The 27,750-nt window shown below is 39.6% G+C and overlaps 1 protein-coding gene across 7 annotated transcripts in view; it reads left to right on the top strand.

The window, feature by feature from the left end:
* Positions 1 to 27,750, top strand: part of CDKAL1 (CDK5 regulatory subunit associated protein 1 like 1) — a 1,056,598-nt gene that overhangs the window by 4,986 nt on the left and 1,023,862 nt on the right. For 4 of the 7 annotated variants that reach the window (XM_066268295.1, XM_066268292.1, XM_066268290.1 and 1 more), the window contains exons 3-4: positions 12,890 to 13,062; positions 15,931 to 16,043. In XM_066268295.1, coding sequence (XP_066124392.1) covers positions 12,893 to 13,062; positions 15,931 to 16,043 — 283 coding nt within the window. In that variant the 5' untranslated portion in view covers positions 12,890 to 12,892. Of the gene's footprint in view, positions 1 to 12,883; positions 13,063 to 15,930; positions 16,044 to 27,750 lie in introns of those variants that run through there. The other 3 variants (XM_066268291.1, XM_066268293.1, XM_066268288.1) reach the window with 2 other exon arrangements.

Genomic DNA, 27,750 nt, shown 5'->3' with positions numbered 1-27,750 from the left:
TTAGGTTGGTTATGAATGAAGGAAAAGGAAGCATAAAGCAGGTTAGAGTTTAGTGAGAGTTACGGGGAATGCTTGGTCAGTATGTGGTTATTTTAGATATGGTGGTTAGGAAAGGCCTCTCTAAATAGGTGTCATTTGGCTAGACCAGGTGGTGGTGCAGTGGATAGAGCGTCGGACTGGGATGCGGAGGACCCAGGTTCGAGACCCCTAGGTTGCCAGCTTGAGTGTGGGTTCATCTGGTTTGAGCAAAAAGCCCACCAGCTTGGACCCAAGGTCACTGGCTTGAGCAAGGGGTTACTCTGTCTGCTCAGGCCCACGGTCAAGGCACATATGAGAAAGCAATCAATAAACAACTAAGGTGTTGCAATGAAAAACTGATGATTAATGCTTCTCATCTCTCTCTGTTCCTATTGTCTATCCCTCTCTCTGACTCTCTCTGTTTCTGTAAAAAATAAATAAATAAATAAATAAATAGGTGTCATTTGAGTAGGTAAGTGGGCAGCAAGCAATTGTGAAGATCCCTGAGTCAGAAACTAGTTTGGTATACTCGGAGAATATCTAGGTTAGTGCAGTAGATACAGAATGGCAGACGGTATAGGTAGGGGCCATACTTTGTTAGACTGGGTAGCTGTAGTAAAAAATATTTATTGAGAATGTGCAAAATGCTAGACATAATGTTAGATTCCACCTGGGATAAAATAGTGAACAAAGCACATAAAAATCTTTACTCTCATGGAGTTTATTCTAGTAGAAAGAAAAAGACAGTAACAAATTACTGAAAACATCTAAGCTGTTTATGAAGTACCATGGTAGGAAGACAAGGTGGAGGATGAGGATACAAAGTGTTTATGTCTATGTAGTGAGGTGTGGGAGTTGTTTGGAAAGGCCTCACTGTTAACATTTTTTTTTTTTTACAGGGACAGAGAGAGAGTCAGAGAGAGGGACAGACAGACAGGAACAGAGAGAGATGAGAAGCATCAATCATCAGTTTTTTGTTGTGACACCTTAGTTGTTCATTGATTGCTTTCTCATATGTGACTTGACTGTGGGCCTTCAGCAGACCGAGTAACCCCTTATTTAAGCCAGTGACCTTGGGTCCAAGCTGGTGAGCTTTGCTCAAACCAGATGAGCCCATGCTCAAGCTGGCGACCTCGGGGTCTCGAACCTGGGTCTTCACATCCCAATCCGACGCTCTATCCACTGCACCACCACCTGGTCAGGCCTCACTGTTAACATTTTGAGCAAAGTCCTGAAGGGCTTGAAGATGTTCTAGGCAAGAATGAGATTCTTTTTTTTTTTTTTTTGAATAAATTTTTATTAATGGTAATGGGATGACATTAATAAATCAGGGTACATATATTCGAAGAAAATATGTCTAGGTTATTTTGTCATTAAATTGTGTTGCATACCCCTCGCCCAAAGTCAGATTGTCCTCCGCCACCCTCTATCTAGTTCTCTGTGCCCCTCCCCCTCCCCCTAACTCTCTCCCTCCCTCCCTCCCATGTCCTCCCTTCCCCCACCCCTGGTAACCACCACACTCTTGTCCATATCTCTTAGTCTCGTTTTTATGTTCCACCAATGTATGGAATCATGTAGTTCTTGTTTTTTTCTGATTTACTTATTTCACTCCGTATAATGTTATCAAGATCCCACCATTTTGCTGTAAATGATCTAATGTCATCATTTCTTATGGCTGAGTAGTATTCCATAGTGTATATGTGCCACATCTTCTTTATCCAGTCTTCTATTGAAGGGCTTTTTGGTTGTTTCCATGTCTTGGCCACTGTGAACAGTGCTGCAATGAACATGGGGCTACATGTGTCTTTACGTATCAATGTTTCTGAGGTTTTGGGGTATATACCCAGTAGAGGGATTGCTGGGTCATAAGGTAGTTCTATTTGCAGTTTTTTGAGGAACCACCATACTTTCCTCCATAATGGTTGTACTACTTTACAGTCCCACCAACAGTGAATGAGGGTTCCTTTTTCTCCACAGCCTCTCCAACATTTGCTATTATCCGTCTTGTTGATAATAGCTAATCTAACAGGGGTGAGGTGGTATCTCATTGTAGTTTTGATTTGCATTTCTCTAATAACTAATGAAGCTGAGCATCTTTTCATATATCTGTTGGCCATTTGTATTTCTTCCTGGGAGAAGTGTCTGTTCATGTCCTCTTCCCATTTTTTTATTGGATTGTTTGTTTGTTTGTTGTTGAGTTTTATGAGTTCTTTGTAAATTTTGGATATTAGGCCCTTATCTGAGCTGTCGTTTGAAAATATCAGTTCCCATTTAGTTGGCTATCTGTTTATTTTGATATCAGTTTCTCTTGCTGAGCAAAAACTTTTTATTCTGATGTAGTCCCATTCATTTATCTTTGCCTTCACTTCTCTTGCCATTGGTGTCAAGTTCATAAAATGTTCTTTAAAACCCAAGGAATGAGATTCTAAAATGAGTCTGTGCCTGGTAGGTGTGAACTGGCAAGAAAGTCCATATGGCTGAGTGGAGTGAAGGGTGTGGAGTAGGCAGTAAGGTCAGAGAGGTAACAGGAAGCTTGTTGACCGTGTCCTTGCAGACTTCTGTAGTGATTTTGGCTTTTATTTTGAAGTAGAAGACATTGAAAGATTTTGATTAGAAGCTTGTGATAAACTTAGTTTTTAATGGGATTCCTGACATCTATGCTAAAATGTCCTTTGGGAATTAAGGGTAGAAGCAGGGAGACAAACTGCCAATAATCTAGGCAAGAGTTGATGTTGCTTTGGACCAAGAAGGTAACAGTGGGTAGGGTCAAAAATAGAGTGAATCTATTTTGAAGAATGAGCTAAGAGGATATTGTTGGTGCATTGGATTAAGGAGAGGATTCCAAGATTTTTGGATTGAGCAGGTAGAAGATTGGATTGCCTTTAGATGAGATGGGGAAAGTTGTGGAAGGTGGTGTAGTGTTTCATGGTGGTTTTGTGTGGGGTAAAGTGGGAAGAAAATCAGGAGTTCTCATTTTGCTTTTTAAGTTTGAAATAACCATTAGACATTCAAGCAGGGATGTTGAATAGACAGTTGGAAATGTGAATCATAAGTTCAGGAGAAGACTGAGACTGATTATGTAAGCATATAGTTGGTATTCAGGGCCATGGGATCAGATGAGAACAGGGTATGTCTGTCACTGGAGAAGAAGTCCTGTAACAGCATGGGCCCATTGCAATGGTGAAAAGTTGGAGAGGATGAGGAACCAGCACAGGAGATTTGGGGAGTGGCTAATAGAGAAAGAGAACTCAGACCGTGTGCTGTCCTATGGATGAGGTCATATAAGGTGACTGAGAATTGATCATTGTATATGTTGTTAGCAGTCACTGAAATCATGACAGGCAATTTTGGTGATGTGAAACTTGGGATGGGGGTGAATGTCTGGTTCCTGAGAGACTGGGAGGGTGAGCTGGAGACTGTATGTGTAGATAGATCTTGCAAGGAGTTTTTATTTTAAAGAGAGAAATATTATGGATACAGGAAGTAGAGGAATTGGGGTCAAGATAAGGTTTTTGTTTTTTAAATGGGAGAAATAATACTATGTTTATGTCCAGGTAGTAATGATTCAGTCAGGAGTCAGAGAAGATGCAGGAAGAGGGAGCATTGCTGGAAATCTTTGCGTGAATAGGTCAGAGTACAAGGTTTGTTTAGGGATGTGAACAGTTATTCATAGTAACAGAGTGATAGGCTGAGAACCTGGGCAAAGAGCCACTTCTGGGGAAACGAAGGAAGTCATCTATCTGTGCAGAATATGGGCAGGCATCTCAGGTCGGCTTATTCAAGCTTGCTGTGTTTTTAACTTTATTTATTAATGTATTTTTTTATTGATTTTAGAGAAGGAAGAAGGGAGAGAAATATAGATAGATGGATAGATAGATAGATAGATAGATAGAGGAACATCGATTTGTTCCTGTATGTGCCCTGACCAGGGGTTGAACTGGCAACCTCTGCGCTTTGGGACGAAGCTCTAACCAACTGAACTGCTCACAAAAATTAGGGGATATTTTATCACTTCATAGTCAATTTGAAATATCCCCTAATTATGTTCACAAAAGTTAGGGGATATATATATATATTTTTTCATTTTTCTGAAGCTGGAAACAGGGAGAGACAGTCAGACAGACTCTCGCATGCACCCGACCGGGATCCACCCGGCATGCCCACCAGGGGCGACGCTCTGCCCACCAGGGGGCGATGCTCTGCCCATCCTGGGTGTCGCCATGTTGCGACCAGAGCCACTCTAGCGCCTGGGGCAGAGGCCACAGAGCCATCCCCAGCGCCCGGGCCATCTTTGCTCCAATGGAGCCTTGGCTGCGGGAGGGGAAGAGAGAGAGAGAGGGAAAGCGCTGCGGAGGGGTGGAGAAGCAAATGGGCGCTTCTCCTATGTGCCCTGGCCGGGAATCGAACCCGGGTCCTCCGCACGCTAGGCCGACGCTCTACCGCTGAGCCAACCAGCCAGGGAAGTTAGGGGATATTTTATTGCTTCATATTCATTTTGAAATATCTTCTAATTTTTGTGAGCAGTATATCTGGCCAAGGCAAGCTTTCTCTTTTCAAAGATGGGATCTGTGATAAATTGATTTTCAGAAAATTTCTAAGATGTGTGAGTTGGTTTCTACTGCATGCTGTTCTTCACAGTCTTTGATCCATTAACACGTGGTGGGAATCTTTAGGAGGAGGAATTTCCCAATGTGACCACAGAACCATTTTTTTCCCTGATAGTTACTATCTCAAATGGATAGGACCAATTTGAGAAGTTTATTTCATCTTACCTAATTTGCTGAGTTGGCCAAGGCTCTTGTTTGCAAAAGCAGAAAACCCAACTCAAAACTATTTTAAGCTGCAGAGGAAATTTGTTGGCTATGTGACTGCTCAGAGTGGAGCAGCATCGGGCTTCAGGCATTCGCTGGATCTGGGCGCTCAAATGATATCAGTGTGGCTCATTATTTCTCCAGCGCTTATTTGTTTTCATTCCTGAGGTAGCCTTCTGCCCTGTGACTGGCAGATGGTCTTCAGCATTATCAAGGCGATTTCCTCCCAGCTTAGCCACTTCAGTGTAAGGGGAAGCCATCTCTCCTGTTAGCTCTGGCACAGAAGTCCTTTTGAAGACTTGAATTGGCAGGGCTTGTCATATCCAACCCTGAGCCAGTCACTGTGACCAAGAGGATCTGTTACTTTGGCAGGCTTGGGTCATGTGCTCCATTCCTGTGACTGACAGTCCTCCCTAACCATGTGGTATGCATGTGAATTTATAATTTAGCAAATCCTTGATTGATAGTCACTTGGATTATTTGTAATCTTTTGCTGTTACTATGTAAAACTAGCTGAGATTTGAAGACAGCTTTGTCTGATTTACAGGGCATAATTTGTCATAGTTGTAAAGAGCACATTACAGTAAAGGGCACAAAATGAGCCTGGTTGGAAGCCACTGTTAATTGAAAGTAATTAATAAAAAAATGGGAATTTGGCATTTGAAGAGAAAGACAGTTCATCAGCAAGGCTGAGACCAGAGGAGAGTGTAGGACTCTTACCAGTGGTTTAGATGGCCCAGATGAGAACAGGCGTCACTCAGTGTATATACACTAAGCAGGCGGCAGTGTTGCTCAGCATGTGGGTGCTGGCTGGGGTCATCTGGTGGGGAATCCTCGCTGTGCTTCCTTGGGTCAGGGAGCTTCTCTGTGTTTTAGACTGTGCTTTAAAGTGAGGATAGTCACACTGCTGCCTCGTGCAGTTGTTGTCACTGGTTAATGAGATGACTCTGAGCATTTGCTTCATGTATTGACAGTACTACCATACTCAAGTGCACTTTCTTTTTCTTGACATAGTTTAAAAAAATTATTTTAATATAATGGTAGATTCAGTTAAAGTTATAAAACTTATGTGGAGATGCTGTGCACTTGACCTAGTCTCCCCAGTGGTAATATCTTGCAAAACTACAGTGCAGTGTCACAGGCAGGATACTGACATTTATAAGTCAGGATATAGAACATTTCCATCACAGGGATCTCTCATGTTGCCCTTTTATAGCCACATTTATTTTCCTTCCACCCAGCCTCTCCTTGGTCCCTGGAAACCACTATTTTGTCCTCCATTTCTCTCATTTTATCCTAATCTCAAGTATGTTACATTAGTGTAATCATACAGTATGTGACCTTTTGGGATCGGCTGTATTGAGTCAGCGTAAATCAATCTTTAGAGGTTTATCCAGGTTCTTGCATAAATCAACAATACAGTCTTTTTTTTTTTGTATTTTTTTTTTTTTTGGTATTTTTCTGAAGCTGGAAATGGGGAGGCAGTCAGACAGACTCCCGTATGCGCCCAACCGGGATCCACCCGGCACACCCACCAGGGAGCGATGCTCTGCCCGTCCGGGGCATTGCTCTGTCGTGACCAGAGCCACTCTAATGCCTGGGGCAGAGGCCAAGGAGCCATCCCCAGCGCCCGGGCCATCCCTTGCTCCAATGGAGATTTGGCTGCGGGAGGGGAAGAGAGAGACAGAGAGGAAGGAGAGGGGGAGGGGTGGAGAGGCAGATGGGCGCCTCTCCTGTGTGCCCTGGACGGGAATCGAACCCGGGACTTCTGCACGCCAGGCCGACACAACAATAGTCTTTTTTATTGCTGAGTAGTATTCTGTGGTGTGGGTATTATTACAGTTTGATTACTAGTTCAATTAGTTTAAGGACATCTGGGTTGTTTTCAAGTTTTGGCTATTACAAAGAAAGCTGCTATAAACATTTATGTTGAGGTTTTTTGTGTGATTTTAATTTTTTATATCTCTTGGATTAAGCCCTCAGATGTATAATTGCCAGGTTGCATTGTAATTGCATGATTATTTTTTATTATTTTTTTTCTTTTGTGTTTTTCTGAAGCTGGAAACGGGGGGAGGGGCAGTCAGACAGACTCCCGCATGTGCCCGACTGGGATCCACCCAGCATGCCCACCAGGGGGCGATGCTCTGCTCCTCTGGGGCGTCGCTCTGTTGCAACCAGAGCCATTCTAGAGCCTGAGGCAGAGGACACTGAGCCATCCTCAGCGCCCGGGCCAGCTTTGCTCCAGTGGAGCTTTGGCTGTGGGAGGGGAAGAGACAGAGAGGAAGGAGAGGGGGAGGGGTGGAGAAGCAGATGGGCACTTTTCCTGTGTGCCCTGGCCAGGAATCGAACCCGGGACTCCCGCACACCAGGCCGACATTCTACCACTGAACCAACTGGCCAGCGCCCATGATTAATTTTTTAAAGACAATGCCGTACCTTTTTCTCCAGACACCTAAACCGTTTTATATTCCTATAGGACTATATATCAGTTACTCTGCATACTTGTCACTATTTTTAATTTTAGACATTCTGATAGCTGGGTTCATGTGTTTATTTGCCCTCTGTGTAATTCCTTCCTTTTTTCTTTTTGTATCTGTAGCTGTTTAAAAATTACATTAATTGGGGTGACATTGGTTGATATATAGGTTTCAGGGGTATAATTCTGTTTTTTAAAATTTTTATTTATTGATTTTAAAGAGAGGAAGGTAGAGGGAGAGAGAGAGGAACAGTGATTTGTTGTTCCACTTATTTATGCATTCATTGGTTGATTCTTGTATGTGCCCTGACGAGCGATTAAACCGCAACCTTGGTGTATGGGCATTATGCTGTAATCAACTGAGCTACCTGGCTAGGGTTTCATGGGTACAATTCTATAATCCATCACCTGTATATTGTATTGTGTGCTTACCACTTCAAGCCAAGTCTCTTTCCATCACCATTTATTTTCTCTTTACCTTCTCCTACCTCCCTCTTGTATATCTTCTTAGGTAAAATGTCTTTTATTCATTTGATCACTGTATTGTTTTCCTTTTTTTAATTTTTTTTAGTGTGAAAAGAGGGGTGATAGTGAGACAGACTTCCGCACACTCCCTGATTGGATTCCACCAGGCAACCCCATCTGGGGCTGATGCTTGTGTATTGAGCTATTTTTAGTGCCTGAGGCTGCTGTGCTCAGATCAACCAAGCTATCCTTAGTGCCTGGGCCATGCTCAAACCAATCCAGCTACTGTCTGTGAGAAGAGAAGAGAGAGTGAAGGGGGTGTGGAAGGGAGAGAGAAGCAGGTGGTTGCTTTTCCTGTGTGCCCTGACTGGGAATCGACCTGGGATGTCCATACACAGGCCAATGCTCTATCCACTGAGCCACTGGCCAGGGCCTTCTTTTTTTCAGTATGTGTTTTGAATTCTAGATATTGGTCCTTTGTCAGAAATGTGGTTTACAAATATTTGTTCCCAGTTTGTTGTTTGACTTTTTATTCTCTCAAAAGGGTCTTTGCAGAGCAAAAGTTTTTAATTTTGATAATGTCTGGATTTAATATATATATATTTTTAATGGATTGTTTTTTTTGGTGTCAAGTCTAAGAATGCTTCATGTAGCTTTAGATCTAGAAAATTTTCTCTTATGATTTTTTTCTAAAGGTTATAATCTTACATTGTACTTTTACTCCATGATACATTTTGAATTATTTTTTATAAGGTGTGAAACTTGGGTTGCAGTTTATATTTTTGTCTATAAATGTCCAGTTGCTCCAGCACTAATTTTTGAAAAGGCTGTCCTCCATTGAATTGCTTTTGCACTTTTGTGAAAAATCATTTAGGCATATTTGTGTGGGTCTATTTACAGGTTCTCTGTTATGTTTTTTATTTATTTATTAAATTTAACGCAGTGACATTGATAAATCAGGGTACATATGTTGAGAGAAAACATTTCCAGATTATTTTGACATTTGATTGTGCTGTATACCCCTCCCCCAAAGTCAAATTGTCTTCTGTCACCTTCTATCTGGTTTTCTTTGTGCCCCTCCCCTCCCCTAACCCCTCTCTCCTTCCTCGCCCATCCCCCCTCCCCCACCCCCTCACCCCGGTTGCCATCACATTCTTGTTCATGTCTCTGAGTCTCATTTTTATGTCCCATCTATGTATGGATTCAAATGAAACTAGATCACCAGCTTACACCACTCACAAAAATAAACTCAAAATGGATAAAAGACTTAAATGTAGGCTGTGAAACCATAAAAGACTTAAATGTAGGCTGTGAAACCATAAGAATCTTAGAAGAAAACGTAGGCAGTAAGCTCTCTGACATCTCTCGCAGCAATATATTTGCTGATTTATTTCCACGGGGAAGTGAAATAAAGACAGGATAAACAAATGGGACTATATCAAACTAAAAAGCTTTTGCACAGCTAAAGACAACAAGAACAGAATAAAAAGACAAACTGCACAATGGGAGAACATATTTGTCAATATGTCTGATAAGGGGTTAATAACCAAAATTTATAAAGAATTTGTAAATCTCAACACCAGGAAGACAAACAATCCAATCCAAAAATGGGCAAAAGAAATGAATAGACACTTTTCCAGAGAGCACGTACAGATGGCCAATAGGCATATGAAAAAATGCTCAACATCACTAATCATTAGAGCAATGTAAATTAAAACCACAATGAGATATCACCTCACACCAACCAGAATGGTGCTCACCAACAAAACAACACAGAATAAGTGCTGGGGAGGATGTGGAGAAAAGGGAACCCTCCTGCACTGCTGGTGGGAATGCAGACTGGTGCAGCCACTGTGGAAAACAGTATGGAGATTCCTCAAAAAATTAAAAATCACACTGCCTTTTGACCCAGCTATCCCACTGTTCGGAATATACCCCAAGAACACCATAGGACGGCTCCAAAAGGAGAAATGTACCCCCATGTTTGTGGCAGCATTGTTCACAATAGCGAAGATCTGGAAACAGCCCAAGTGTCCATCAGAGGACGAGTGGATTAAAAAGCCTTGGTACATATATACTATGGAATAGTACTCAGCCATAAGAAATGATGACATCGGATCATTTACAATAACATGGATGGACCTTGATAACATTATATGGAGTGAATTAAGTAAATCTCTTATGTTTTATTGATCTATGTTTATATATATATATATATATATAAAATTTTTTTTGTGTGACGGAGACAGAGTCAGAGAGAGGGACAGAGACAGACAGACACAGGAAGGGAGAGAGATGAGAAGCTTCAATTTTCTTTGTGGCACCTTATTTGTTCATTGATTACCTTTTCATATGTGCCTTGGCCGGTGGGCTACAGCAGACCAAATGACCCCTTGCTTGAGCCAGTGACCTTAGGCTCAAGCTGGTGAGCCTTGCTCAAACCAGATGAGCCCACGCTCAAGCTGGAGACCTCGGGGTCTCGAACCTGGGTCCTCCGCCTCCTAGTCCAACGTTCTATCCACTGTGCCGCCGCCTGGTCAAGCTATGTTTATATTTTACCGATAGTCCAGTCTTGATTACTTAATAAGTTTTAAAATAGGTCAATCTAATTCCTCCCTCTTTATTCTTTCTTTTTTACCAGTTAGTTTAGACATGCTACTTTTTTTTTTTTTATTACCTTTCCATATGAATTTTGGAACTCATCTGTATCCACAAAAACTCTTGGTGGGAATTTGATAGGGACTTAAGTATTAAGTTATGTATCAGTTTGGTCTTCACTGACACTCTGAGTGGAGTGAGTCTTCATCACTGGTTTATTGGTTAGTTGGGAAGTCCAGGGTCCCTACTTGGCCTTCTGATTCTATCCTGGTAAGGTGTCGGGGTGCCTCATTATATCCGCAGAAGGGAGATGGCAGGACTTCCCACCGGCCTTTGTAGCTTGTCTGCAGGTGGGACTATAGTTTTGTGTGTGTGTTTTTTCTAGCAGACTTTTTATTGTCTAAAAGGTTTCAGCTTTTCTAGGCTGCCCCTTTTCTGGTTCTTTGAAAATAAAACAGGCTTTTATTTTTTATTGTCCACCTTGGTTGGCTCTTCTGGGTTGCTGGCTTCTTTAGCTCCATGTCTGAGAAGAAGAAACAAAAGAAACCCCAAGGAACTCACCATGGTGTTTTTTCTTGGATTCCAACATCTCTAGCCTGACTTCTTTCTTCTCTCCACCTTTCAAAGTCTTCTTAAGTTTATTTTACATGCAATGTTCAGAGTCTCAGTTTTTTTTTTGTTGTTTTTTTTTTCTGAAGCTGGAAACGGGGAGGCAGTCAGACAGACTCCTGCATGCGCCCGACCGGGATCCACCCGGCACACCCACCAGGGGGTGATGCTCTGCCCCTCCGGGGCGTCGCTCTGTCGCAACCAGAGTCACTCTAGTGTCTGGGGCAGAGGCCAAGGAGCCATCCCCAGCGCCGGGCCATCCCTTGCTCCAATGGAGCCTTGGCTACGGGAGGGGAAGAGAGAAACAGAGAGGAAGGAGAGGGGGAGGGGTGGAGAAGCAGATGGGTGCCTCTCCTGTGTGCCCTGGCTGGGAATCAAACCCGGGACTTCCGCATGCCAGGCCGACACTCTACCACTGAGCCAACCGGCCAGGGCCCAGAGTCTCAGTTTTACTTAGCAGGATTGTTATGGAAAAGAATGTCTACTCTATTTTTCTGGAAGCTGTGTCCACATTTTCTTTTCTTGATTATAAAAATTTTGATTATTCAGTAAAGTAGAATAGGATAATGAACACCAACATATCTGTTTCCTAAATCTTAAATTTTTCCTACAACTCTTAAAGTTGTAAATGTTTTCCCATATGTGTTAGTCTAATTTTTGTTCTAGTAAATTTTAGACATAATGACATTTCACCTCCAAATATTTGATGTGTATCTCCAAGAAAGATTTTCTTATAATATATAAATAATATATAATACATATAATGTATAATATATAAGTAATGTATAAACAGTAGAACATATGTAAATATATATAAAAATAAGGTTTTTAAACATAACGACAATATATTTAATGATTATAGCAGAGATTTTTCAACTGGTGTGCTGTAAGAATTTTTTTCTTTTACTCAGTTTGGGGAGTTTATTGAATTTATTGAGGTGATAGTGATTAATAAAATTATATAGGTTTCAGGTGAAAAATTCTATAATATATCATCTGTCTATTTTGTGTTCACCAGCCCAAGTCAGGTCTCTTTCCATCATCGTTTATTCCTTGCTTTATCCTCTTCTAAGAATTTTTAAAACATACAGTACCTACTTAGCACGGTCCCTGACCTCTTTTCCCTTAGATTGTCAAATAAAAAATGACAGCAGCCAACACCATGGTGGCTCAGTGTGCATGCCTGTCTTGAGCCATGAGTGCACAGGTCGTCTAACGGAGCTGCATTTTTTGGTTATGTCACATAATAAGGTTGTGTGGTTGGTTAGTTCTTGGTACCAGAAATCCTTATATAGGCGACTTATTATTTTTTTAACAGTCACTTTGAAACAAAAAGGTATGTAATTTTATTATTATTTTTGTAAATCAAAATTATACCTATTTTTTCTTGTCGATTCACAAAAAAGAATAATATATTTTTTGGTGTGCCACAGAATTTTGTAATTAGTTTGTGTGTGCCATGAGGTGAAAAAGGTTGAAAATCGCTGTCTTATAGCATTATCCTAATATTACCTGATACCTAGTTCACCTTCTGATTTCCAGTTGTTCCCCAAATGTCTTGCAGCTGTTTGGGCAAAGTAAGAGCTAAACAAGAACAGGAATTGCATTTAGTTGCTATGCTTTTAAGTCTCCTTTTATCTTGAACAGTTCCTTTCCTGCTTTTTTCTCCATGATATGGATTTGTTAAAGTCATAGTTCCATTTGAACCTTGGAATGTCCACTATCAATAGGATTTGTCTGATTATTTCCTTGTGTTTCTTTATCTCTGCATTTTCTGTCAACATGCAATTAAATCTAAGGGCTTTATTGGATTCAAGTTCAGCAAGGATATTTTATAGGTGGTACTATGTTAAACAGATTTTCTGAGGGACTCATAAGCTTATATCATTTTTAACTTTTTCATGTGATGAAGAAGATGCCTTCTGCATCCTGTGATGCACTGCTGGATGACATAGAAGATATTGTGTCACAGCAAGATTCAAAGCCACAAGATAGGCATTTTGCAAGAAAGCATATTGTTCCAAAGGTACGAAGACGAAATACCCAGAAATATTTGCAAGAGGAAGACAGTCCACCGAGTGATAGGTGAGATTATTATTATTTTTTAATTTCAGTATCATTCCAGGGGAGAAACTGGTAGTACTGGTCTATCTGTTATGCATAATGTCTCTTTTAAAAAAATCTTTGGGCCCTGGCAGGTTGGGTCAGTGGATAGAGAATCAGCCCAGCGTGCAGAGTTCCAGGTTCAATTCCTTTCAGGGCACACAGGAGAAGCGCCCATCTGCTTCTCTTCCTCTCCCTCTCCGCCTTTTTTCCCTCTTCCTCTCCTGCACCCAGTGACTCAGTTGTTCAGGGTGTGGCCCTGGGTGCTAAGGCTGGCTCGGCTGATTTTAGCATTGGTCCTAGACAGGGGTCACTGGGTGAATCCTGGTTGGGGTGCATGTGGAAGTCTGTTTCACTATCTCCCCTCCTCTCACTTGAAAAGGAAATAAAAGATCTTTGAACTTTTGAGAAGAAATATGTACATTTATTTATTTTGAATGTTTTTGCCTGGCCTGTGCTGGTGCAGTGGAAAGAACATAGACGTGGAACGCTGAGGTCACAGGCTTGAAACCCGCTTGCCCAGTCAAGGCACATGTGACAAGTAACCAGTGAAGAACTCAAGTCAAGCAACTATGAGTTTATACTTCTTGCTCTCTGCCTCCCATAAAATAAATAAATAATAAAAATCTTAAAAAGAAAAGATTGAATTTTTTTGTTTGTTTGTTTTCAGTGAGAGGAGGGAAGGCAGAGACTTACTCATGTTGCATATGTCCTAATAGGGATCCACCTGGTAAGCCCACTAGGGGGCGATACTCTGCCCATCTGGAGTGTTTAGAGTGTTGCTCCATTGCTCAGCAACCGAGTTCTTCTTAGTGCCTGAGGCAGAGGCCATGGAGTCATCCTCAGTGCCCGGGGCCAACTTGCTCCAGTTGAGCCATGGCTGCAGGAGGAGAAAAGAGAGACAGAGGGAGAAGTGAGAGGGGAAGGAGTAGAGAAGCAGATAGGTGCTTTCCCTGTGTGCCTCGACTGGGAATCAAACCCAGGACATCCATAGGCCAGGCCAGTGCTCTACCACTGAGCAAATGGCCAAGGCCAAATGTTTTTTAATTTAGCAAATTGTTTTTTTTTAAAAAAAGGTGTCACATTGCATGTTCCTTGAAGGCAGGGCCTAGGACAGTATTTAGCATAAAGATAGGACCCTTCCCTCATCTCCCATCTGCTTGATGTTATGTTATGTATCTGGTATGTAGTTTTGTGTTACTTCCAAATTTAAAATTTTTACAGCAATTTTTTTTTTCAAGAGAAACAGATAGGAGGGGAGAAAGATGAGAAGCATCAACTCTAGTTCCAGCACTTTAGTTGTTCACTGGTTGCTTCTCATATGTGCCTTGATGGGGGGCAGGTTCAGTTGAGCCAACGATCCCTTGCTTAAACCAGTGACTTTGTGCTCAAGCCTATGACCATGGGGTTTCAAACCTGGGACCTCATCATCCCAAATTGACACTGTCCACTGCACCATCACTGGTCAGGCTGGAATTTGTGGTTTTAATGAGAGTGGTGGTTTGGGCATTTGATTTTTCTTAGCAACCTTTCAAATACTTATGGTTCATTATGATAAAGGCATTGGGCACAAGTGAATTATTGTGTTGTTTACATTATTAGGTCACTAGTGAAATTCTAATACAACATAATATAACCTAGCCAGAAATTATTATGCAGTTGAATAGTTTTAATATGCCTATATTTGTTTATTTAGTAAATTATTGGAGGTTTTAATATACTTGATTATTTTGTTTGGAATGTTAAGCTTTTAAAATATATGGACTTACTTCTATTATTATTATTTATTTATTTTTTTATTATTTTATTTTTATTTTTGTGTTTTTTCCAAAATGAGAAGTGGGGGGTGGCAGACAGACAGACTCCCACATGTGCCTGACTGGCATCCACCCAGCATGTCCAACAGGGGGCGATGTTTGGCCCATATGGGGCGTTGCTCCACTGCAACCAGAGCCATTCTAGCACCTGAGGCGGAGGCCATGCATGGAGCCATTCTCAGTGCCCAGGCAAACTTTGCTTCCATGGAGGGGAAGAGAGAGATAGAGAGAAAGGAGAGCGGGAAGGGTGGAGAAGCAGATGGGCGCTTCTCCTGTGTGCCCTGGCTGGGAATTGAACCTGGGACTTCCACATGCTGGCTGACACTCTACCGCTGAGCCAACTGGCCAGGGTACTTTTATTTTTATTTTATTTAATTAATTTATTTTTTTTAAAATGACTGAAGTTTTTCATGTTTGTCTTGAACATATCCTTAAGGTAATTTCTATTTAATTATAAATTGTTAGGACAATCCAAGTTGAAAGCCTTTGCTTTATTTCCTAAAGCTATTACATTTAGAACTCTATTTTATATATGAAGTACTTTTAATAATGCCAGGGGGTGACAGTTTGACCATTCTGATGCAGTTATTTATATCTCTAAATTATACATTAAGATTGTAACTAGTTATAGAGTCTTTGAGCAGGTAGATGTACTTAGTTTTTCTTTCTTTATCTGTCATCGTTACTGGAACCATTTTTGCTATTGTTATTTGTATGTACCATTCTAGGAGTTGAACTTAGTGGTAGTACATTAATAGTACTGAATTTAAAATACAATTTAGAGAAAAGGTGTTTTTGGGTAGAGATTCGTCTTTGAATTCTTTGGTTATTTTATCTTGATTTTAGCTTTTTGATGTAACAAGGAGCTTATGGATTAAGTTGGTACATTTAATAAACAGCTTGTGAATGGGTTGACCTGAGGGTATTATTACTATTTATTTTTTCCATAATATGTCCAGAAGTCATCTATTGCTTTTTATTTAAAAAATCCTTTAATGAAACTTACTGTTTTCTTTTATTGATTGTTTAATAGCACCATTCCAGGCATACAGAAGATTTGGATACGAACATGGGGTTGTTCTCATAATAATTCAGATGGAGAATATATGGCTGGACAGCTAGCTGCTTATGGATATAAAATTACAGGTAATGAGATCTGTAATTATTTATTTATTTATTTTTTCTCAAGCTGGAAATGGGGAGAGACAGTCAGACAGACTCCCGCATGTGCCCGACCGGGATCCACCCGGCATGCCCACCAGGGGCGACACTCTGCCCACCACGGGGCGATGCACTGCCCATCCTGGGCGTCGCCATGTTGCGACCAGAGCAACTCTAGCGCCTGAGGCAGAGGCCACAGAGCCATCCCCAGCGCCCGGGCCATCTTTGCTCCAATGGAGCCTTGGCTGCGGGAGGGGAAGAGAGAGACAGAGAGGAAAGCGTGGCGGAGGGGTGGAGAAGCAAATGGGCGCTTCTCCTGTGTGCCCTGGCCAGGAATCGAACCCGGGTCCTCCGCACGCTAGGCCGACGCTCTACCGCTGAGCCAACCGGCCAGGGCCGAGATCTGTAATTATTTTATTGATTAAATTTTTCAGAGCTAAGTTTTCTAGAGGCTTGTATTCTAGCTTAGCAATTAAGGGATATTTTAGCATAACAGTGATCTTAAAGCAAAACAAAAAGAGAGCTATTATATATTGTCTACATAACTATGGATTTAATATTTTAAAATGAGTTTAAAAACTATTTTGAGGTAAGTTTAGACTTATAGAAAATAAAATTGTAGAGTTTGTATGTTCTTTCACTCATCTTCCTCTAATATTAACGTCTTACATAATTATAATTAATAAACTAGGAAATTAACATTAGTGCAATACTGTTATCTAAACCACAGATCTTACTTGAACTTTGCCAGTTTTCCCATTCATGTCCTTTTTCTCTTCCTGGATCCAACCTAAGGATCTCATTTTCCATTTATTTGTAATGTCTCCTTACTCTCCTCCAATCTGTGACAGTTCCTCAGTTTCTTGTCTTTTATGACCTTGAACTTCTGAAGAAAACCAGTTAGTTATTTTGTAGATTGTCTTGCAACTTGGGTTTGTCTGACGTTTTCTCATAATTAGAATAAGGTTATGTAAGCGTTTTTTGGCAAGAAGAGTACAGAAGTGGTAGTATATCCTTCTCAGTGCATTATATCAGCGTTCATGATATCACTATCTTATTACTAGTGCATTAACCGTTGTCGCCACAGTTCTCCACACTAAAGTTAATATTTTTTCTCATTGTAATGAATAAATATCTTGTTTCTCCTGAACCTTTTTGTCTACTAATTTTAGTATGTCAATGATCTTGTCTGCAAGTCATTACTACATTGTTTGCTTAATGTGATTTTCTGTTTTCTTCCTTCATCCACATTTATTAATTGGAAATTCTTATGGAAGGAAGAGCTGTTATTTGTCATTTACTTATATCAGCATGGACTCATAGGTATATTTTATCCTGTGAGATGTAGTCCGGTACTATCATTATTGATTCTGCTGGTCAGTGCTCCAACTTGGGCCACAGGACCTCAGTCAGGCCGGCTCCTAGGCTGACTCCTGGGTCCTCTCAACATGTCTCTGTTCTTTTTGGAGTGTTTTCTTATTTTCTGGAACTGCATGATATTCCAGTTTTCCCAGCCTTGGAAGCAACCACTTTTCCAAGGAATCCTGACCCCTTTCATGAAGGGAACGGTGTTTGGAAGGAGATGGAGGTTCTGGACTCTATTGTGCTCATGCGCCTCTGGGTCCTCTCATGTGAACTGGGTTGGGAAATGAGCATGGTAACGGTTCATACACACATCTGTGTCTGTCACTGTGTCTGTCTGTATGTATATTAAATGTTACCGTGACTTGAATTCTTTGTGACAGGCACTGGCCCAGTGCTTTATATATGTTATCTTAGTTCTCGTGATGCGAGGAAATATTGGTTTCCCTACTTTATAAGTAAGAATGGAGAGGCTGTGTCTTACCTTAGATCACATAGGCAGTAAATTTGCTGTCATTCCAAAACACTGCTCATAGCCACTATTCTGTACCTCACTGTTGCCTTTGCTGTGAAATGGGCAAGTTCTAACTTCAAGATAGCATGTGAGGGTTGGGGAAAACTGGAACTTGCTCTTTTCATAGTATTGTTTTTTTTCAGCAACTGAATGACCATATGCTATTAACTTTATGTTTCTGATAACTTACTCTTTAGACAGCAAATAATACTTTTGTTCTTTAGGTAAAATACTCAAAATATGGCTTTAGCATTACTTCTGTATTCATAAGTAACTTTTAGTATAATTTAGCTTGGGCTTGCCTTAACACATTCTGATGGTGCTAGTGTGATACAATGATCCCCTAAAATATTAAAAAAAAGTCAGAGCTTGACTTTTCCTAGGTGATATTAATTATCTAACACTTTTTAATTAAAGTTTTAGTTCATTAGCAGTTTGTGTTTGGTCTTATAACACTACTCTTCTGTGTAAATAACAGTCTGATGTGTTTACACAAGAATATTAAGCTTTGTTATGTACACCTAATGTTGGCTTCCTATTTGGGAATAGTAGAATGGGAGAATTAAGGAAACACTCACTTGAATATGAAATTAATGTATCTTATTAATACAGTATATTTTATATGCTTGCATTACTTGTATATACATGTATTAATTTTATATGCTGTTGATTATACCCACTTTAGAAATAGTTTTTAATTCTAGTCTGGTTTGCGTGCAGCAGATTGTAGGAACACTTTTTTCCCTTGTTAGGCCCAGGAAATACAATCAACATTAGCTCTATAAAACGTTTAAGAAGGAAATCTCTATGACTTGATACTTAGTCTCAGGATAAAATATGAGTAATCTCAGGCTTACCTGTGTCAGTAGTCTCTCTCATTATTGTGGAATAGTGGGAGTTTATACAAATTTTATTGCTTAATAATTTATAGTGTTTTATTAATCAAACAGACCAAAAATATTTCCATTTAACTACTTAAGTGATTAAAATAGCTATAAAATATAGATTATGTTTAATGTACACAGAAATTATTTAAAACAGTATATAGGGAAATTCAAAATTAGCTCTCAATTACCAGTAGTAGATACTTTTACTATTTGGAGAGGAAAGATTATGTGGGTATATACTTGAAATTGGTGCTTTTAACTATGTGATACCAGGAATATAATTACCTGTATTATAACCTGATAGAGTTCTGCTCAGTGAGGGCTTGTTAGGGCTTGTTCATTCATTACCTTTTCAGACCCTTTTTATTTTGAGGAAAATGGTGATTCATAATTTGTAAAATAGTGCCTGATTCTGGTTTCAAAGAATGAAACCTACAGTTTCTAGACTGATGGGGTCTGTTCACCTGAGTGCATCAAAGCCTAATCAAATGTGAACAGGAGTGTGCAGCAAAGAAAGTAGAGGTTTATGACCTTGGCTAGTTGGCTCAGTGGATAGAGCATTGGCCCGGCATACGGCCATCCCGGGTTAGATCCCTGGTTATGGCACACAGAAGAAGCTACCATCCACTTCTCTTCCCCTCCCTCTCCCCCTTCTCTCTCTCTTCCCCTCTCACAGCCAGTGGCTTGATGATTGGTTCGAATGACAGCTGGGCACTCAGGATAGCTCGGTTGGTCTGAGTGACAGCCTCTGGTATTTTTGGCAGAGAAAAACCCTTCATATTGTTTGTTAAGTCTTAGAAGTTATTTTAGTAAATAGTCAAACTTTAATGTTTTGTTTTTTTAATACTACTTAGAAGTAGGGCCTGCTTCATTAAGAGAGCATTTCCAAATTATATTTTAGAAATGCTTGGTGATAATGTCGTCATAAAATCTTATGTTTGAATTAAGAAAATTATCTCTTTGTAAAACAAATAAACACTAGATTATTTGGTAAGGAGATAGTATTACAATTGAATGCCCGTAGTGGAAACATAATTCCTGGACCTGGCCATTTAATTTGAAGTAGTTTTAAATTTTGAGACTGAGGTCAATGGGATGTATTAGATTGAAAATATGGAAATGTTTGTATAAGGAATAATTCAAGGACACACTTGTGGTCAGTAGAATTTTAAGGACATTAAAGTTATACTTTTGTGTTTGGACTTGGATTTTTGGAAATTATAATTCTACATAATTAAAGTATGAGTGCAAATAAAGTTTCTTAAAAAAACAACAAGAACAGTGCCTGCTTTCTTATTTCAGTTTTAAGAACTGGGTGATCATGACATTACACATTGATATCTTGAGTTTATTTATATAATATACTAAGGAGTAGATTGATTCTGTGGGAAGCTAAAAAGGCAGTAGACTTCAACTTATTTAAAATACAACTAAATGAAAAGTGTATGGTATATTATGCTTCTCTTAGGTGACGTACTATTTTGTGCAAGCTAATTCTATATAAAATCAGGATTTTTGTATGCATTTTCAGTGAAGGGAGCTGAATTGTTTAAAAGGTACCGTGTGTTGGGGATTTCATGTTTATTGCAAGTATCAAATGAAATAACTTTGGCGAGAAGTTTTGCATATTTCCAGACCGGATGACTGTGGCTGGGAAAAGAAGGACACATGACCTCTACAGTGTCACCCAGCTATAGGGGCTGAAGCTGACATCAAGACTTACCTGTTGTCTGTTACCACAGCCTCTGCTTCTCTGCACTATGCTGTGTAGGCTCTCCAAGTTGATATCTTAAAGGCATTTCAGTTAAAATTCAATATTAATGGCTTTTATTAGAGTAGGGTTTTTTGTTTGTTTGTTTTGGAGGGAAGAGAGAAGACAGTATGCACCACTGGGCTCCATACCACAGGAGCATGCTGAGTTTATTAATTGCAGTACTGAGTTAGGAGTTGGAAGTAAGCTGTTTCTTTTGGTTGTACAGAGCAGTGTCAGCTTAGAGCTGCCCAGTCCTTTCTCACCTCTTTAATTCTAAATGTGAAGTGATCTCCCAGTGGAACATAAATATATCATCATCTTGATTTGTATTCTTCATGAATCTCTAGTAGAATTCAATGAAAGAATCATCTACTATCTTAGCACAAGGTTCTTAACTTTCCTTCCATATGTACCTGTTTATTCTAGTCTTGTTTATTCACCATCACAGTGATTATTTACATATGTATAGTATCTTTACAGTTTAAAATGTGTTCATATTTATTGCTAATTTCATATAGCTTGTACCTGAGATAGAGACAGAACAAAGACTTTGTAAACCTAGGCTTTTAAAAAATTATTAAAGATATTCTGATATTTAGATTTCTGATTTGTATATGTATTAGTAATAAGTATTTGAGATGTTTAGCTATATGCTGAATAGAATATTTTTCTTAATGTAACCCAGAGTTTCTTTGCAGAAATTCTTTATTCTGTAGCCAAAATCGATGCCTTTTATCTGAAGGTTCTGAAGTCCATCTGAATTATAGTGAAAGTAAAATCTATTTTGATCATTTGCGCATGTCTGTAATGCAAATGGTAACCATCAGCTTATAAACTTGAACCTTAGCATTTCTAAAGCTGAGAAGTCAAACAGAGAAAGGTTATATAAAGAGAAACAAAGCCATCATACACATTAAAATAGCAATAATATCTGTTGAACTGTAAAATACCCTCCTTATGTGGGTTTTTCAGGCTAATTTTATAAGCTTTTACTATCTGTATATATTTTATGGGTTTGAAAACTATAGTCTTAAGATAATTATTTAACTTAAGATAATTATTTAGCTTAACTTGCTAGTAATTCACTTTCATCCTTCCTTCCTGTTACTGTGGACATATTCTTATTTATTTATTTTTATTTTTGTATTTTTCCTAAGTTAGAAGCAGGGAGACAGTCAGACAGACTCCTGCATGTACCTGACCGTGATCCACCCAGCATGCCCACCATGGGGCGATGCTCTGCCATCTGGGTCATTGCTCCGTTGCCACCGGAGTAATTTTAGTGCCTGAGGCAGAGGCCATGGAGCCATTCTCAGCACCTGGGCCAACTTTGCTCCAGTGGAGCTTCCGCTGCGGGAGGGGAAGAGAGAGACAGAGAGGAAGGAGAGGAGGAAGGGTGGAGAAGCAGATGGGCGCTTCTCCTGTGTGCCCTGGCCGGGAATCGAACCCTTGACTTCCACATGCCAGGCTGACGCTCTACCGCTGAGCCAACTGGCCAGGGCTCTTTTTTTTTAATTTTTTAAAAATTTATTCATTTTAGAAAGGTTGGAGGAGGGTAGAGAGAGCAAGAAAAGGGGGAAGGAGCAGGAAGCATCAACTCCCATATGTGCCTTGACCAGGCAAACCCAGGGTTTGAACTGGCAATCTCAGTGATCCAGGTTGATGCTGTATCCACTGTGTCACCACCGGTTAGGCCAGGGCTCTTTTTTTTATTTTATTTATTTTTATTTTTATTTTTTTACAGAGACAAGAGAGAGATTCAGAGAGAGAGATAGACAGGGGACAGACAGACAGGAACGGAGAGATGAGAAGCATCAATCATTAGTTTCTCGTTGCACATTGCGACACCTTAGTTGTTCATTGATTATTTTCTCATATGTGCCTTGACTGGGGGCCTTCAGCAGACTGAATAACTCCTTGCTTGAGCCAGCGACCTTGGGCTCAAGCTGGTGAGCTTTTGCTCAAACCAGATGAGCCCGCACTCAACCTGGTGGCTTCAGGGTCTCGAACCTGGGTCTTCCGCATCCAGTCCGACGCTCTATCTACTGCGCCACTGCCTGGTCAGTCTCTTTTTTTTATTTTTAATTTTTTTTTTTTTTTTGTATTTCTCTGAAGTTGGAAATGGGGAGAGACAGTCAGACAGACTCCTGCATGCGCCCGACTGGGATCCACCTGGCACGCCCACCAGGGGCAACGCTCTGCCCAAACCGGGGGGCGATGCTCTGCCCCTCCGGGGCGTCGCTCTGCAGCGACCAGAGCCACTCTAGCACCTGGGGCAGAAGCCAAGGAGCCATCCCCAGTGCCCGGGCCATCTTTGCTCCAATGGAGCCTTGGCTGCGGGAGGGGAAAAGAGAGACAGAGAGGAAGGGGGGGGGGGTGGAGAAGCAAATGGGCGCCTCTCCTATGTGCCCTTGCCGGGAATCGAACCCGGGTCCCCCGCACGCCAGGCTGACACTCTACCGCTGAGCCAACCGACCAGGGCCTTTTTATTTTTAATTTTTAAAAAAATTTTCGATGAGAGAGAGGAGTGGGTTGGGAAGAGAGAAGTATCAACTCATTGTTCCACTTAGTTGTTCCATTTTGTTGTGTGCTCATTGCTTCTCCTACATGCCCTGACCAAGGATCAAACCTGCTACCTCGGTGTGACAGGATGAAGGTTTGTCGACTGAGCCGTCTGACCAGGGCCTATGGAAATATTCTTATTATTTTATTCAAATGAGCAACTAAGAATATTATTCACAAAGCCTCAATTTTTTTCTAGTTATTTTTGCCATTGTTATTTTACATAGGAAGTTGAGAATTTTATTACAAGCTGGCTTTGTGTGAAGATCTGACAGCACGGGGCATTAGAAGTAGACATTTTCAGGGTGCGGCTTCCAACAAAAGAGTGGTGTAGCAATTGTGGTACTGAGGACAGTTGTTACTGGATCGCTGAGCTTTATGTCTTCTGTCAAGTCTCCAAGAAACTCAACTTTCAAGGATAGAAGTCTTAAAGAGGTTTGGTAGCTTCCCTTCCTTTTATCTCCTCGGATAACAAATGCAAAACACCTCACAAAGTTAGAATTTGGTGAGAGAAAATAATTTGGAGATATTTAAATGTAAATGAGACCTCTAGGCACATTGCATTGCAGTATGATAAACAGTTGGGTTGAAACAGTAAATGTATGAATAAGACCGCTTTTTTTGGTTTGTTTAAATTTAAAATCCATATCTTGTATTATAGGTAGATGCAGTTTGGGAATCCTATAGTAGGAGTTATGGAGTGGCCAGCCTGGGCTGGGAAAAACCCTTTTGTGATCTCAGAAGGAGCCGAATAAAAATGGGCTCTTCACACCACATTTCCTTTGTTGAGGAAAGTCAGTTGGGAACGCTGACAAAGTAAAGGGTGCATTGGCTGAAGGGGGGTTAAAACATGATTTTTTAAAGTGGAAATTGCAGAGGACATCATATAGAATATGAACTGAAACTCATAAACACAGACTAACGTGTGGTGGTTATAGAGGGAGGAGGGGTGAGAGGGGTGGCAAAGGGGCCAAAGATCAGGTGATGGAAGAGATTTGACTTTAATGTACGGATCATGTATTATAGAAATATATATGCACTTACCATGCGCCCTGGCCAGATACTTCGTTTGGTTAGTGCATAGTCCCAATATGCAAAGGTTGCTGGTTCAAAACCTGGTCAGGGCACGTACAGAAATGGATTGATGTTTCTGTCTGTCTCTTTCCCTCCCTTTTTAAAATAAAAAAAAAAGGGAATGTACACTTGAAACTTGTATAATCCTATTAAGCAATGTCACCCCAAAAAATTTAATTTAAAAAAAGAAAAGAAAATGGCCAGATGATAAACTACCATGAAAGATTGACTTACAAGCCCTGGCTGGATAGCGTGGTTGGTTGGAGCTTTGTTCTGAAGCATGTGTGCCAGTTTAGATCCCAGGATCAGGCACATATAGGAGCAGATCTATGTTCCTTTCTCTGTCTCACTCCTTCTCTTTTCCTCTCTCTCTCAAATCAGTAAAATTAGAAAAAAAGGATTCACTTAAAATCTTTTTTACATTGTCATGTTTTGTCTTGGGGATAATCATTTTTTTGAGATACTGACACTTAAATAGTGTTGGTTCTTTTGGTCTTTATTTAAAATTTTAGTGGGTTTGGATGAAAGAAATGATGTATTTTTAGCTCTTGGACAATAGATGGCAGTATTTTATTACATAATCACTGTAGTTATACATGAAAAGTGAATTTCATGGTACAAATAGTCTGATAAAATTATTTAATGCTGTTAAATTAATTAACTTTTTACTAGTATTTATATAAGAATTGAACAAACAGACCCTTTCAGAGATAGCGTGATCCTGTGCAGATATCAGCCTGCAGTATGTATGCTGGAGACCAGATGTGAAATAATTCATTCATTGACTTCCTTCTTGACATCTCTCTGTTGCCCTGACTGTGCTTGTCTTAGAATGTGGTCATTGTCCTCTTGGCCATAGGAGCCGTCTGGTGGGAGCTTTTGAATTGGAGGAAAAACATTTGTTACCTTGATTTATTACATTGCTTTCACACTTAACTAAAAACTAACCGCATAAAATGCAACTGGAATTGCTCTTTAATCCTCAAATCTATTAACATATGTTAAGGTTAAAGAGGCTTAATGTTGAAAGAGAATGGAGTAAAATACAGTCCTTAGGAATGTCCCTCCCATTTCCACTTTACCAAGATACGTTTATGGTTAATTTAAGGGGAGGTGATTTGAATGGCCAGACATTTTCAGAGACTTTTCTTTTGGCCTTTCTTATATGTATGTATGTATGTGTATATATGATATATATAATATATATAAATATATATTATTCATACACACAATATGTATATATTACGTGTGTACAATATGTGCATAATATACAATATATAGTTTGATGATTCTCGAATTCAGGAGTTTCTGAGAACTTGGGTGATTTAAAGGCTTTCTTTTTTTTGAGGTAATTGTGACTCCACATTATAGCACTAATTTGATTATTTCAGATCCTAACTCCTTGTATCACTGCATGCAGCTCTGCTTACACTGCTGCCATTCAGCTTATTGTCCCTGACTTAGAGACACAGAGAGCCTGGCCCCCTAGCTAGTTCCTGCCTTAGAGTAATTTATCTCTTTTACTTGATCTCCCCTGTGGCATCAGTTCCTTCTGTCCTAGTCATCTTTACCTTTGACATCTCAGAGAAACTGTTGGTTACTGATTAAGAGCAAATTGTAGTTGGCTATTACTATTAAGCCAGACTGTAAAAGCAGCTATTGTATTAGCTCTATGGGCAAATGACAATATCTCTGTGCTACAATGTCCTCATTTATTTAATGAAGATGATAATAGTAGACAATTGTAGTCTAAAGATTGTTAGTGCATGTGAGCTGTTCAATGTGTGTTATTATTATCATCATTAAACATAGTACCTGGCACAAAACAGGAACTAGGGTTTTTGTGTGTGTTAGTGAAGAAATAAAAACAATTTTTTGATTATAATTTTTTGAAGTTATTTATTCCTATGTTTATAGAAGAATTAAAAAAAGTATATTGTAAAGGTTAAATAAATGTGGTGTGTGTGTCTGTGTGTGTGAATCCCATGAGTTTTTCAGTAGAATCCCATTTAGGGGGCTGTCAGGTCCAGTCTCAACCGTCTTGACATATCTTGGGTAAGCTCCTCATACTATCACTTTTCCTGACACGGACATTACAAATTATATTGAATCAGAAATCTAATTTAATCCATTCTTATTAAAGTAGAAGAAGTAATTGCTTTCAATTTAATGGAATTGAATTCAGTATTAGAAATTTTGATGTTCCTTCAAACTTAATAAAATTTTGTTATGTATATTTCCATGTACTATATTTGTGGGTATGCCTGTGCACTTGCAGAGAGAAGTGATCTTGGAGTTTGACTTGTGTTAAAATGCTGAGTTATTTGCAGCGATGGTTAAGGGAGCATAGGATAAGGGTGGCAATGAGAATGGCACTTTCTCATTCTTTTTTCTCTTTCAATTCAGGGAATAATAAAGCTGGGAGAAACAAAACTAAGGACCTTCAAAATGGAATTTTTTTTCATCCATTCAGAAATAGGGGAAGAAACTTAAGAGTCTCTAGAGAAGACTTGGAATGTTGTTTATTCATGAGGGTTAGCATCCAGCCCTCCTAATGATGAAGAAGGAGTTGTGGGAAAAACAGAATCCTTCAAAAATATCTTCTTAGCATTATATACAGTCTTTCCCACTAAATCATTTTTTAGAAATAGCTAAGTTTACCAAATTTCTTATCTTACACTCTGCTTTCTCTTGCATGTGTTATGAACAAGAGGTGACACTAATTAAGGACCTAAATACCCTTCTGAGGAGTTACTGTTTAATTATTGCATTGATCATAAGTTCTGTCTCACAGACAGTGGAGCACTGTGGCCCAGCCTTCTGACTTGCTCTTTGCTTATATTTTTAGTGTTTTCAGTAAACATTTTAGCTACCATCATATTAGCTATTGTCTTTTTTTTGCTTCCTTTTGAGTTGCTATGTAATTTAAGACAGAATCATTACTTAACTGATTTTGAAGTCTGCTCTATAAAGAACTATTTGATGATTGCAATTTGAGTAAAATTTATTTTAACAAGTGAATCAAAGATAAAGATAGATTATTGAGAGTGTTTTTTTCTTTCCATATGGGAGCTGATTGTGAGCAAGCTTATAAAGATAAAGGAACTATGAGGGTGTTCCAGCATAAATATGTTAACCATTTAGGAAATCATTGGGAGATGTAAAGTGGAAGACATTGATAATGGTGTGTAGACATCTAACTGGAAGATCACATTTAGGCAAAGAAGCTTTAGAGAGAGCATTTGAAACTTATCATTTCATCTCATTTGCAGCAGGTTTTTATCTTGTGATTTAGGTAAGTTGCAAATCATGTGCAGGCCGTAAACAGGGGTGATTTTTTCCTGGAAAAAAAAGAAGCCTTTGCTGTTTTAAATGAAGGGCTTTTTCTGTTAGCATAGAGATAGGAAGAATACTGTACTAGATTAAGAGTCTGTTTCTGTGAAATGTAAACAGCTCTGTGAATGTAGTCAGTGTGTATTCATGTAATAAACATAAATATTTTTTCCTTACATACGTATAAAAAACTGTAAAAACAATAAA

This window comes from Saccopteryx bilineata, chromosome 3, assembly GCF_036850765.1.
Source record: "Saccopteryx bilineata isolate mSacBil1 chromosome 3, mSacBil1_pri_phased_curated, whole genome shotgun sequence".
Lineage (NCBI taxonomy): Eukaryota > Metazoa > Chordata > Mammalia > Chiroptera > Emballonuridae > Saccopteryx > Saccopteryx bilineata.
This window is presented reverse-complemented; position numbering and strand designations above follow the sequence as displayed.